This window comes from Loa loa (assembly GCF_000183805.2).
Source record: "Loa loa unplaced genomic scaffold supercont3.244, whole genome shotgun sequence".
Taxonomy (NCBI): Eukaryota; Metazoa; Nematoda; class Chromadorea; order Rhabditida; family Onchocercidae; genus Loa; species Loa loa.
Window position 1 is genome coordinate 30,599 of NW_018108424.1, and position 12,083 is coordinate 42,681.

Sequence of the window (12,083 nt, forward strand, 5' to 3'; positions counted from 1 at the left end):
TGTGTGTGTGTGTGTGTGTTGTGTGTGTGTTGTGTGTGTGTGTGTGTGTGTGTGTGTGTGTGTGTGTGTGTGTGTGTGTGTGTGTGTGCTTATGTCTACTGCATGCATATTAGCTTCAAATTTTAGCGTGAGACCAATAAAGATTATCATTATTAGTTCTCTTTGATTTTTACGAATATATAAAAGAATAGAAGTTAAGAATATTTTTCATTTCTAAATTAAGATTTCCATTTTTTATTACAACGATGAAGAGAAAAGAACACTACTATTTTCATCATTTATTATGTTTGTTTGCTAATTTTGCTATATTTACATTTATTTGCATCCTTTTCTTGTCATTTTTTAAATTTCAAACAAACGAATTTTTGCATGTTTCAGAATCCTCAATTGCTCAAAAGTTTAACATTGATCAACAACAACTGAAAGGAATTAAATTGATGAGTCAAATAATTCTGGAATTTTTTTAAAATTTTCTATTTAAATTGACGAAATTTACATGTTTTCTTCATATTTGACATAAGTTCATTTTCTGAATAATTTAATGATTATTTTTGGAATAATTGTACAAGAAATAATGGGCAGTGGACAAAGATATCATTTTATTGTGGTATGATTGATGTGTCGGATTTGGTTGCATCCCCGCCGTGATTGTTTCGTTTTTAGTTGCTTCGATTTTTAGATGAAATCACTGCATTCTTTAGAACTGGAAATAATTATTTCTTCCAAAAAGAAATTTCTTGTATTTTAGCAAAGAAAATGTTTGGATACACATAATTGTTACTTCCACATATAACAGTTAGCAAAGAAAATGTTTGGATACACATAATTGTTACTTCTACATATAACAGTTTGTAGATTAATTTCGGATTGATTTCAGTTTGATCATTGTTCCAGTGATTTCCGGTCACTTTTCATTTTTGGTTTTTTTTTTTTTTCTCTGGTAACATTGTTTCTTTTTTCCTTTCAGTTTAAGTGATGAAATTGAATGAGCAGCGTGTTGAAGAACGTAAATCACGGCAAATTCAAACTGGAAGTGGTATTGTTGAAGGTAAGCAACTACGTTGTAACAAAGGTCCAATTGATGTCTTCCTTGGTATTCCATATGCAAAACCACCAACGGGAAATCGTCGATTCAAGGTTAGTTTAAACTGTAATCTTTGATTTGTAAAATATCACAAATCAAGAGATACGACAGAATGAAAGTAACTAATGTTGAAATTTTTTCATTTATTATTCTATTGAAATTCTTAATGCATTTGAATAATCGATATTGTTGCATATTCCTTTTTCTGTTAGTTTAATAGATGGAATTAGAATTTGCTACATTATTTGGAACAAAAAATCTCGCGCAGGGAAACAAATCGCGTCAAAAAGGTTGAAGTATTCTTCTGGAAGAAGAATCAAATTAGATTAGTTACAATTAAACTTTCAGATAATTCCACTTTATTCATTTTTCTTTCTAATTTCTAGAAATTTATGTTCTAAAATGAAGTGAAAATTGGAAAAGATCTATTTAAGATCATTTCAGAAGCCTGAAGTAATTTCACCATGGGCTGGTATTATGAAGTGCAAACGGTATCGAAGCCGAGCGCCCCAAAAGGACTTTTTCTGGGATCGAATAGATTTACGTGTTGGAAAGAATGAAGACTGTCTTTATTTGAATATTATCACGCCGGGATGGAAGCCACGGCCTGAATTTGTAAGTCGTATTCTCTGAATTACTTAGTAAATTCAATATTACGGAACAATGTTTTTAGGCAAAATTAATTTCTATTTGCATGACTTGAGTTTTATTAATTTTAGATTTAGACAGAAAATAATCAGTAGTTTTAACCAGAAGCATTCAATTTCAAATGATCTTGTTTTTTAATTTAATACATCATGGGGTTTTTCTTTTGGAATTTTTGTTACTAATTTTACTTTAGAAGAATGGTTTTCCGGTAATGTTTTACATTCATGGTGGTGGTTTTATGATCGATTCGGCGGTAAAATATCATTACTCGAAAATTGCCAGGTAATGAGATTTACTTGGAAGCTACTGAAAGCGGGCCAAGTAATTAATGAATTAAGCATGAGATCTTATTTTTTATTTTTGAATAATGTAAATTGTAAAATGTTTCTTTTTACCAATAGGACTCATTATCGGTTAATTATATCATTAAGTTTTATTAAACAGTTTAACTTCTCTGATTTCTTTTTCTTCATTCTAGACTTTTGGTATCCAAGGATGTGATTGTTGTGACAATCCAATACCGCCTTGGCTTTCTTGGTTTTTTTACAACTGGTGATGAGATCTGTCCTGGTAATTTTGGCATCTGGGACCAGGTTTTACTTTTCCACGTGTCGTTTGTGCAATTTAAAATCTCGGTGGTGACAGATTTAACTGGATCTTAATTTAAAATTTTGCTGAAAGTTAGGCATGCATAAATACTTTTTGTTACTTTCAACATTCTGCAGATCATGGCCTTAAAATGGGTGAAAGGGAATATTGAATATTTTGGCGGTGATCCCGACCGAATTACTGTTGTTGGCCAAAGTGCTGGTGCTGCATCTGCCGATCTGTTGGCTTTGTCACCTCATAGTCGAGGTTTGTTTAATCTAAATAATCATGTTTTATTATTTGGGAAATATTTGATCATTCTAAGAATGAAAATTTTGACAAGATCACGAAGGGAATATATAGTGACGAGAGATGACTATATCGATTGATTTTTTGTTTTTTCAAATATATTAGTTTTCAGATATGTGATAGGAAATCATTTCTTTCGTAATGTTTTAAAAGCTTCTTGAAAAATTTTTATTTTAGTATTTCATTTTTACAGAAATTAAATTTTCCAGATCTCTTCAAGCAAGTCATTTTATTGGGCGGTAATGCCGAATGTCCGTGGGCAGTATCAGATACCAAAACAGTTAGTGATTACTGTTGTCGACAAGCTAGAAAATTAGGCTGGCAAGGTAAGAATTTTATTACTCTTTCTTACTGGTCAACTTTATGATATGTCCCAACAGTATAAAATTGAATTGCGTGTTTGCTATACATTTTGTGGTGATTATTTCAGGCACCGATAATGCGGGAATGATAAGATTTCTGCGTAAACTACCAGCTTCAAAACTTACCGGTAGATTAATTGGTAATAAAGAATTGTTTACCACTGGTCGCTTACCATTAACACCAATTATTGATGGTGATCTGTTACCGTGTCCTATCAGTGAACTTCGAAAGCAGTCACCCACAAAACCTTCTATTGTTGGCCTCACGGAAGACGAAGGCTTACTTTTTGGTAAAGTTTTCTTTCAATGATTGGAATGAAATAAGTTGTCTAATTAGGAGTTACACGTTAAGTTACGTGCTTCCAATAATTCAAATGAATAAGTAACACGTGTCACGCGCTTTTAATGAATGAATGAGTTATCTAATGCGAGGGTTATACGTGTCATGTGCTTTTAATGAATGAAATTATTTATTTAGGAGTTACACGTATTACATGTTACATTGCTGTCGCGTTTATTAGCAAAAAGGTATAAATCAACTATGTTCATTGTTGAATCATTCAGCGACAAGCATCTTTTTTTTCCGAGCTACTTACTCTCTTTCGCTGAAATTTTTTTTTGAGGCAAAAGGAATTAAAATAAAATTTCAGCAGCAATCGGTCGATTAGCATGTGATATGAAAGATATCGAGATGGGGATGCAGCTAATGGCGGATGACATGAAAGGAAGTGAAATTAATGCTGAAGAAGTGGTCGGTCAAATTTATTTAAATCGTGGCGATGGTGGTGTTAATAGTCGACGGAAGATTCAACGAGCATTTATTGATGTAACGTGAAAACTCTTTTCAAATTTTCAATTTATCAAACCATGCTTTTGCTAATTCATTCTCACAATACATTAACTCAAATAGGCAAATAAGCAAGGAATCAAAGGGCAAATTTGTATGTTGGTGGTGTATGTAAAAAAGCAATAAAGAAAAATCAAGAAATAATAAGACAGATTAGATATTGATGTTGCCTAGATATATCGGATATTGTCTAAGCAGTAATGAATTGGAAGCACACCTGAATTTTTGAGCTGTTTATTGATCTAAGGATGAAAATGACTGAATGGTCCAGCTGGGATTTCAGGTGAATATCCTTCGGGGGTAAATGAGGTTAGTTAGGCTTGTAAGTCAACATTTGAATTCACAATTGATCATTAATCATGAAGTATGAGTACTAAGTTTAGTCCTGAACTTCAAAATAGCATTTAGTCATTTTCGCCTTTTTGCATCATTCAGTAAATCTTATAATTTTAATTTCACCATTAGTGCGTATTTTATCTATCATTTGTTGGTATAAGGTGTTGATTGGTTCATTCACTTCACCAGAATTTTGCATACATACCGAATCAAATGGGAATGTTGAGCGTTTAAGTGAAAGTAATTGTCTCGCAAGAATCATAAAACTGAATGAATTTTAATCGGGAATTAAATAAACGAATTACAGATGCTTAGCGATTTAACCAGTAATTATGGGACACGATTATATGTGGATAAATTGGTTGAACGAGGTGAAAGCGTTTATATGTATTCGTTAGAGCATTGTAATCCGGCTTGCTATGGCTTGCTCAATTTTTATCTTCCATATAGAAGTTCGTTCCGATTTTTGGATTTCATGACTTCAACAATTAGAAATTATCAAGTGATAAAACAACCGGGTCCAATACATCTATATTATAATCCATTGGAGATGATTGATAAAGAGATTGATAACATGTTCATTTACATTTTCTGGCTTTACTTTATCTTAATTAATTAGGTTATCGAAAAGACTCATCCAATACTTGAATCCTTGGTGTTTCGGTATTTTTCAAGATGGAGTGTAATGTTAGTGGCAGATATTATTCATCATTATTATTTAACTCTTGATTTTTTCCATTTCATTTTACATGAAATTAAATCATTACAGTTTAATTTTAGCAGCTACGCATGGAGTAGATTTAATTTATCTTTTGGATGCCAATATTTTCTTATCACCATTTTTCAAAACAACAATTGATAAGCAAATTACGCAATTTTTGACACAGTCGGTAGTTAATTTTATCAAATATCGGTTAGTAGATTTTACTATCATCGTTTTTTTTTCTTTTACTCTATACTTTCAAAATTCCAGATATATTTCAGATGTGCTTTCCTTTTTTCTGATTGCAGATCCAAAAATACAGATGTACATTGTTTCTATTAACGGATTTTTTTTTTTTCGCACGCTGAAGTCATAATTACAATTTATAGGTATTTCGGTGTTTTGCTGTTAACTTCATCACAATTAGATGAGGATTTAAATATTGTCGTTTAAGCAATTTAAATAGAAAGTTCCTTGCAACACACTTTAAATACGTTTAGTTTTTATGCAAACGAACAATTTTCTATTTCATCTCAGTATGATGGCAGTTAGACATATTTGGGAGATATTAAAAAAATTTGGGAGATATTAATTAAATTTTAATTAATACGAGTTGGAATACTGAAATTTGCAATGCGAATATTTCAACTTTTTCTAGGAATATTTGATTATTTCGAAATAAATAATGCATCACAGAATTATTAATGCGAGATTTAATCCCATGCATTTTTAATTGAATTTTTTAACAAATTTTAATGCTATGGACAACAGAGACTTGTTTTACGTATTGTGGGAACCCTGAATGCATAGATAGTTTGGTAGTTCGTTGATTTGTTTGGAATTAAATTTACATTTTCAGTTACTGCCTGTAAATTTTGTGTAAATAATTCAAATTATTCCAGTTTTTTTCAGCAATCCAAACATTATCAACGATAAAATGGATCGCGCATTTCCATTTATGTGGAAGCCAGTAACATTAGATATTCCAGAACAGCATTTACGAATAGCGCATGTTATCGAAATGCGTAACGAATTTAAGAATGGACGAATGAAGCAATTGAAAGATATTTTTGGTGATTTAATTTTGAAATGAATGAGCCGTCATGTTTTTCAAATGAGTTGATTGCATTCTTTTTTTATGGTTTTATTATATCAAACTACTAATTAGTTATGTTAAAGTGTGTGCTTATTGATTACTTGCCATTTTGATCGATATGTTGTAGTTATTTCAAATATTTTCAATTACTGAGCGTGGTTGCTAGATGTTCCAAATAATTGGAAATTTTAACAATAATCATATTTATTCCAATGAAATAAGCATTGCAACTTTAATTTTTGCATTTTGTTTAACAATAATTAACGTGGAGGAAAGGGAAGAGAAAATTAGAAAACCCAAAATTTTCAAGAAAAAAAGCAAATTATTTACGAGATATAAGATCGGATCATTTTAATAATAAGACTCATTTTATAAAATTTTTTAAATTTACATGGTTGGAAGGTTGCATCCATTGCTGTGTATAAATCATTGTATTATGAATAACATCATTGAAATATCGTCCTTACATTGTTGTCTTTCATTTCTGACGAATCTGTAAATATTCAAATTTCATTTTTCATAGTGAAAATACAATAATGTTGAAGACTGTGAACAAAAAAAAAAAAAGAGAAAAAGCCCGTTTATCCTTAAAAGTCTTATCTTACAAAACTCGCACGATATCCTTGCCATACTTATGTAACAATAATGATACGATACGATACGATATGTCATAATTCACTTTATATTTTTCCAAAAATAATTTTTGTAACAGTTCGTAATTTACGGTTGATTTCTTCATTGATCAGCCGCGGAAGAAAAATTAATATAAAATTGAAGAAAGAAATTTCGTTTACTTTTCTCTACTGAATGGTGGACAAGAATGAATTTTAGAATGGAACCTTAGCTTCTTCGGTGTATTTTTGCATTCATTGATGGCATTCCTTTTCAATATCTATTGGCAAATAATCTTTTTGTTCGTCAATGAACTTTTCCAATGGACAAAGGTCAGATGTTGCTGGACATCCTCGTAATAAATGAGTTATTGATTTTGGTTCATCCGAATAAATGTTTGAATACAAGAACTAAAGTTTTGATTGGTCAGTATTTGAAATAAATCAGATGATAATAAGTGAACAAGATGATACATGAGAGGGAGAATGGTGTATTTTAAGCTGTTTACCGAGCTGGGGATGGCTATGAAGCTGAAGAACTGCTTCAAATATTAGCCTAATGCTACCCCAATGGTTGTATTTACCCGTGGGAAGGAGATTGATCATTTGAATTACCATAGCATTTGTTTCCAAAAATAGATGTTAAAAAGTTGAAAGTCTTAAATTTATAGTTTCCAGTCGCATTTTTTTTTTGTTCCCAAATTTCAGCAAATAATTGTCACAATAGCTCCTCAGTTAGGTAATTTAAATGACAAACTTTGACGTAAGGTTGATTATGGAAGCGATAAAGCTCGGAATATACAGTAGCACCATATTGTGGATCATGGATGTCCATATTTTCAGAATTTACTCCCAATGCGACCAATAATGCGGAAACTGTCACATCATGCTGTAATTTCATATTTTGCTTTTGAAATTTGAGAAATGAATGAACTAATATATTGAAATTCAAAAAAAATGAAATGTTATAATTTAAATTTGGGTGAAGATCATAGGTTCAACATTTTAAAAATGCAGTTAAAGTTAAATTTTAAATATACAGCAGATAATCCATAGAATTTGATATGTTTGTACCAGATACACTTGATACTATCATCATTTATGCATTCCCATTTCCGCTGTAACTTATCAATGATAGCATTCAAGATAACACCTCCACGTAATCGGATTAATTTACTCTTTGGTCCGAAATATTTTCCACTTCCAAGTCTTCAATTTATTTTTAGTTTCAAATTTAAAATAACCAAAAAGAAATGAATTTTAAGTTGTGAAATTCAGGACTAATAATACAAGCTGTAATAAAATTGCCGCAAAGAGTTGAAATGTTGAAGAAAAAGAAAATAATTAAATTTTATATTCAAAAATGTAACTGCATCAAAATTAAAATTTCAATGGAATAGAAAATAATTTTGGTAATACTACGAAATCAATTAAATTTTACAATTTGGCAAGTAATTAATTTCTGATATTTACCGGTATTTTCGTATTTCTGCACGTAAAATTTTCATTTCTTTTTCAATCTTCTCTGTAAACCATTCCGGTAATTTCAAATTATGAAAACGCTGCAATTGCCGATATTGGAAATGAATTAAATATGCATTCGATTATTATCACTTCTAATTTATCAATGATGATAGCAATGCTACGATGTAAATTATTATCTTTTGCCTATAAAAATATTGAAATATTAAGGTAATATTAATACCATTGAATGATAGAATAATATTTTCTCTATCAAATCTGAATATTATGATAATAAAAAAAGAATTATAAAGAAATTAATTAATTACTTATTAACTTGATACTTACTTCAACAATTAAAGTATCCAAAAGGAAACTGAAACGTTCATCCGGTTGAAGCCTTTTATAACCTGTCATGTTCGACAAATATGCTAACAAATCCTTAATTCTATCAGTTTAAATAACCCAACAAACAAATAAAAAGAAAAAGTAAGAAGTATGTAAAGAATTGTAATCAAAAAAATCTAATCCTAAAATTTAATTAACTAATTAATTAATAACATAAGTACATGCAAAAAAGAAAAGAATGGAAGAGGAAAGAGCAAAGAGTTGAGAAAAGAAAGAGGGAAAAAAGAATTTGAAGAAAAAAAGAAATGAAATTCTAATAATTTCAAAAAAAAATTTTTTTGATCATAATGAAAATTGTACAAAATTCGAATTTAGTTATAAGAGTAAAATTAAAGCAAAGATAAAATGCTACCATCATTCCTTTGCGCATTTTACCTTGTCTTGTCTCTTTTATCTTCTCTTGTTGTCACTACTTTGTCGCATCTCAAAACATAATTTACCTGATATTTTGCTGTTATTTCACGAAAATCATTGCTTTGGTATCCTTCCTTCTCTAGAAGTTCTGCTCGAATGCAATGATGAAATGGATTACCTGTCTGATATAGAATATACTTAAATATTTTTTCGCCTATCATTGAATCAACCAATGAAACTTAAATAATTTTAGATGTTTATTTGTCTAGCAAAATAAGCTTTGCTTATTGTATAAGAAATTATTGCATATTAGCCTAAAAAATATGTAAATATTAGCTATACCAAACAGTTTAGCATGTTGAATATGTTAAGCATAAATCATGCTATGCAAATTACTTTAAGCAGACTGCAGAATTAATTTATCATTTTTTTTTCACCTATTTCTGCCCGCTTTCTTTTATTATGAAATATTGAAAAAAGCATACACGATCATGTTTGAATTCCACCGTATGAACGGGAATCGGTATCCAACCGTGAGGCCAATCACTTTCTTTAGGGTAATCTTTTCCGGAAATCCCATTCGGAAACATTCCGGCTAAAACTGCCATTGCACTTGTAATAGTTCGATTAAAATCTGTGCTTCGAACATATATCTATAATAAATTTTGTAATTAAATTTCTCGTAATTAATGTATAACATTGAAATTTATTGATTTTTTTTTTTCATTTATATAACGTCTATTTATTTTAATGATACTATCATTAAAAATGTAAATTTATTTTTTGTTAATTTTAAATAAATGTTTGATAAAGATATAAGGAGTTTAATTTTTAAATTTTTCCTTTATTATTTAGGGAAGAAGTTTAATTGATAAATTTACACCTCTTTATTGTGATAATTTTTTGATAAGAATGGTGGCGTACAATTGATATATTGTTGATAGAAACGTTTGCCAACTTTAAATAATTGTCGCATACCAATCTATAAGAATTGGAAGAATTCCGTGAAAAAGAAGAAAAAAAAAAAGAATATCTTGGAAATTTTTAGAATGTTTAATCGTTTATAATAGCTTTAAAACATTTTTTTTTTTTACAAAAACGTAAAAAATGATTAAATTGACCTCGGTAAGTTCACCTCTTCCATTAGGCCATACTGATTCGTTGTATGGATCATTCGGATACATTACTAACGGTCCTCGATCACCATGTCGCCATAACTGTAATAATTAAGGATACAAATTATTGATTTCTATTTAAAATATTTCAACCATTATTGATTAGTAGTTCAATAAGAAGAGTAAAATACAAACAATAAACAAAAGTTTAATTAAAAAAAATAGGAAAAAAAAAGACGAAGAAAATACGAACAATATGAACGAAAAGTAGCTCTGGTATTTCCTGCTTTTGATTTGTCATTGAAGAATTGGTTGAATTTACCGTTTCCGATAAACCAATTGAACTGATCCATTTCTCGGTAAAACAACCAGAAGTAATGAGTAAAATTAAAATAATTAGCATAAAGGATCTAAAAAATCGTTTTTTTTATTTTTGGTAATTCAAGAAGAAACAGAAAAATTATTAAAGTAAATAATTAATTGTTAAAATAAAATAAAAAAAGTAAATCCATCAAATAGTGATCCTTTTTTTCTCTGCAACTTTTAAGAAAATTGAAAACTTTTCCGGTAACCGATTGTCTTTATCGTATACTATGTTCCGATTCAGGAATGATTTCATATTACAGCATAAAACAAGACGAGATAATATTTAAACATTCAAATATTAGATCCACTTCAATAATCGTTAGATAAGTTCATCAATTTTTTCTTAATTAATTAGTTAGCCCATTAAGGAAACACCTAATTTTTATTATTTCTACTTGAATTTGATTGGAATGTTAAACGAACAATAAATAGTTAATGTTAACAAAGATTAGCATCAAATGATTAATTGTATTCAATTGAACAATTGTGATCATTCATTATTAGCTTCTGATGATAACTTATCATTGTCTTATTTTATCTTCTAAACTTTCACTTTCTTCTCTCTCAAGCATTATCATAACCATTTTTGGTAGTAAATTATCATGCTAGTTGTATTGCTATTTCCATTATTGGACTAATTATCTAATCATTTTTTTTTTTTTTGTATAAATTGAACAGTAATTAATGAATTGAAGTAATAATTACAATGCAATTATATGTAAATGCATTAACAATATATTTTAACATGAAACTTGCAAAAATCAGTAAAAATAAAACAATTATAATTAATTAACGACAAAAAAAATTGATTTTAAATAAAGTTAGCTTAAAAGATGGGAATAGCTTACTTTGTTTGTTTAGCGATATACAATAAGACTGTACTACTTATTGAATAAACTATTAATTTATAAATTAAACTTTTGGTAGGCGGAAATTGTTAGGAAAAGATAATGTAAAGATTATTTGAAAGTGTTTTCATCAATATCTTCCTCACTAAATAATTTTCAGGGTTCGGTATTGAGATATCTCATTCTTCTTTTTCATTAACCATTTCAATCTCACATGTTATGCTATCGTAAGTCTTTTGGATCCTATCTTGTCTAGTCTTTGTATAAATCTTATTCAAGATTTTAGAAGATGAAATCATGAGAGCAAAAGTGACAATATTAGATAACTTTAAGAATTTAATTATTCGACTACTTCCTTCATAGTGATTAATCTGTTGTTAAATTAAGAAGAAATTTCATCTAAATTCATTTTGGACTACGAAAAAACAAAAAACAAATAAACAATTCATATCAATCATTTTGATGTTTGATCTTTAGATCGGAAGAATATATCATTGAATACACTCAATGTGATATAATTGCTGAAATAGTTTTATTCGTAGAAGAAAGCTCATAAATTAAATTTCTTTCTTTTTTCTTCATTAGCCGATTTGTAATAATACTAATTTGCTGCTAAATTTACAAAAACTTCATTATGTCCATGTATCGACGTGAATTCTTCTGCAACTACATTATCATTTATTATTATTATTATTTATTATTATTATTATTATTATTATTATTATTATTATTATTATTATTATTATTATTATTATTATTATTATTATTATTATTATTATTATTATTATTATTATTATTATTATATTATTATTATTATTATTATTATTATTATTATTATTATTATTATTATTATTATTATTATTATTATTATTATTATTATTATTATTATTATTATTATTATTATTATTATTATTATTATTATTATTATTATTATTATTATTATTATT

General features: G+C 28.5%; 2 protein-coding genes across 2 annotated transcripts; one reads left to right on the plus strand and one right to left on the minus strand.

The window, feature by feature from the left end:
* Window positions 1-975: 975 nt before the first annotated feature.
* Window positions 976-5,970, plus strand: LOAG_08652 (hypothetical protein; the record flags this gene model as incomplete). Its single annotated transcript, XM_020447757.1, has 11 exons — window positions 976-1,137; window positions 1,529-1,699; window positions 1,926-2,014; window positions 2,211-2,325; window positions 2,458-2,587; window positions 2,839-2,955; window positions 3,060-3,281; window positions 3,642-3,817; window positions 4,482-4,626; window positions 4,955-5,087; window positions 5,790-5,970. The coding sequence occupies 11 exons, from the start codon at window positions 976-978 to the stop codon at window positions 5,968-5,970; spliced, it is 1,641 nt and encodes a 546-aa protein (XP_020302047.1).
* A 1,332-nt stretch (window positions 5,971-7,302) lies between these two features.
* Window positions 7,303-10,338, minus strand: LOAG_08653 (hypothetical protein; the record flags this gene model as incomplete). The annotated part of the gene is made up of 9 exons (XM_020447758.1): window positions 10,176-10,338; window positions 9,929-10,024; window positions 9,691-9,789; window positions 9,293-9,460; window positions 8,894-8,989; window positions 8,394-8,486; window positions 8,058-8,146; window positions 7,625-7,793; window positions 7,303-7,473 (listed from the first exon to the last, which is right to left on the minus strand). The coding sequence occupies exons 1-9, from the start codon at window positions 10,323-10,325 to the stop codon at window positions 7,303-7,305; spliced, it is 1,131 nt and encodes a 376-aa protein (XP_020302048.1). The 5' UTR covers window positions 10,326-10,338.
* Window positions 10,339-12,083: the final 1,745 nt, after the last annotated feature.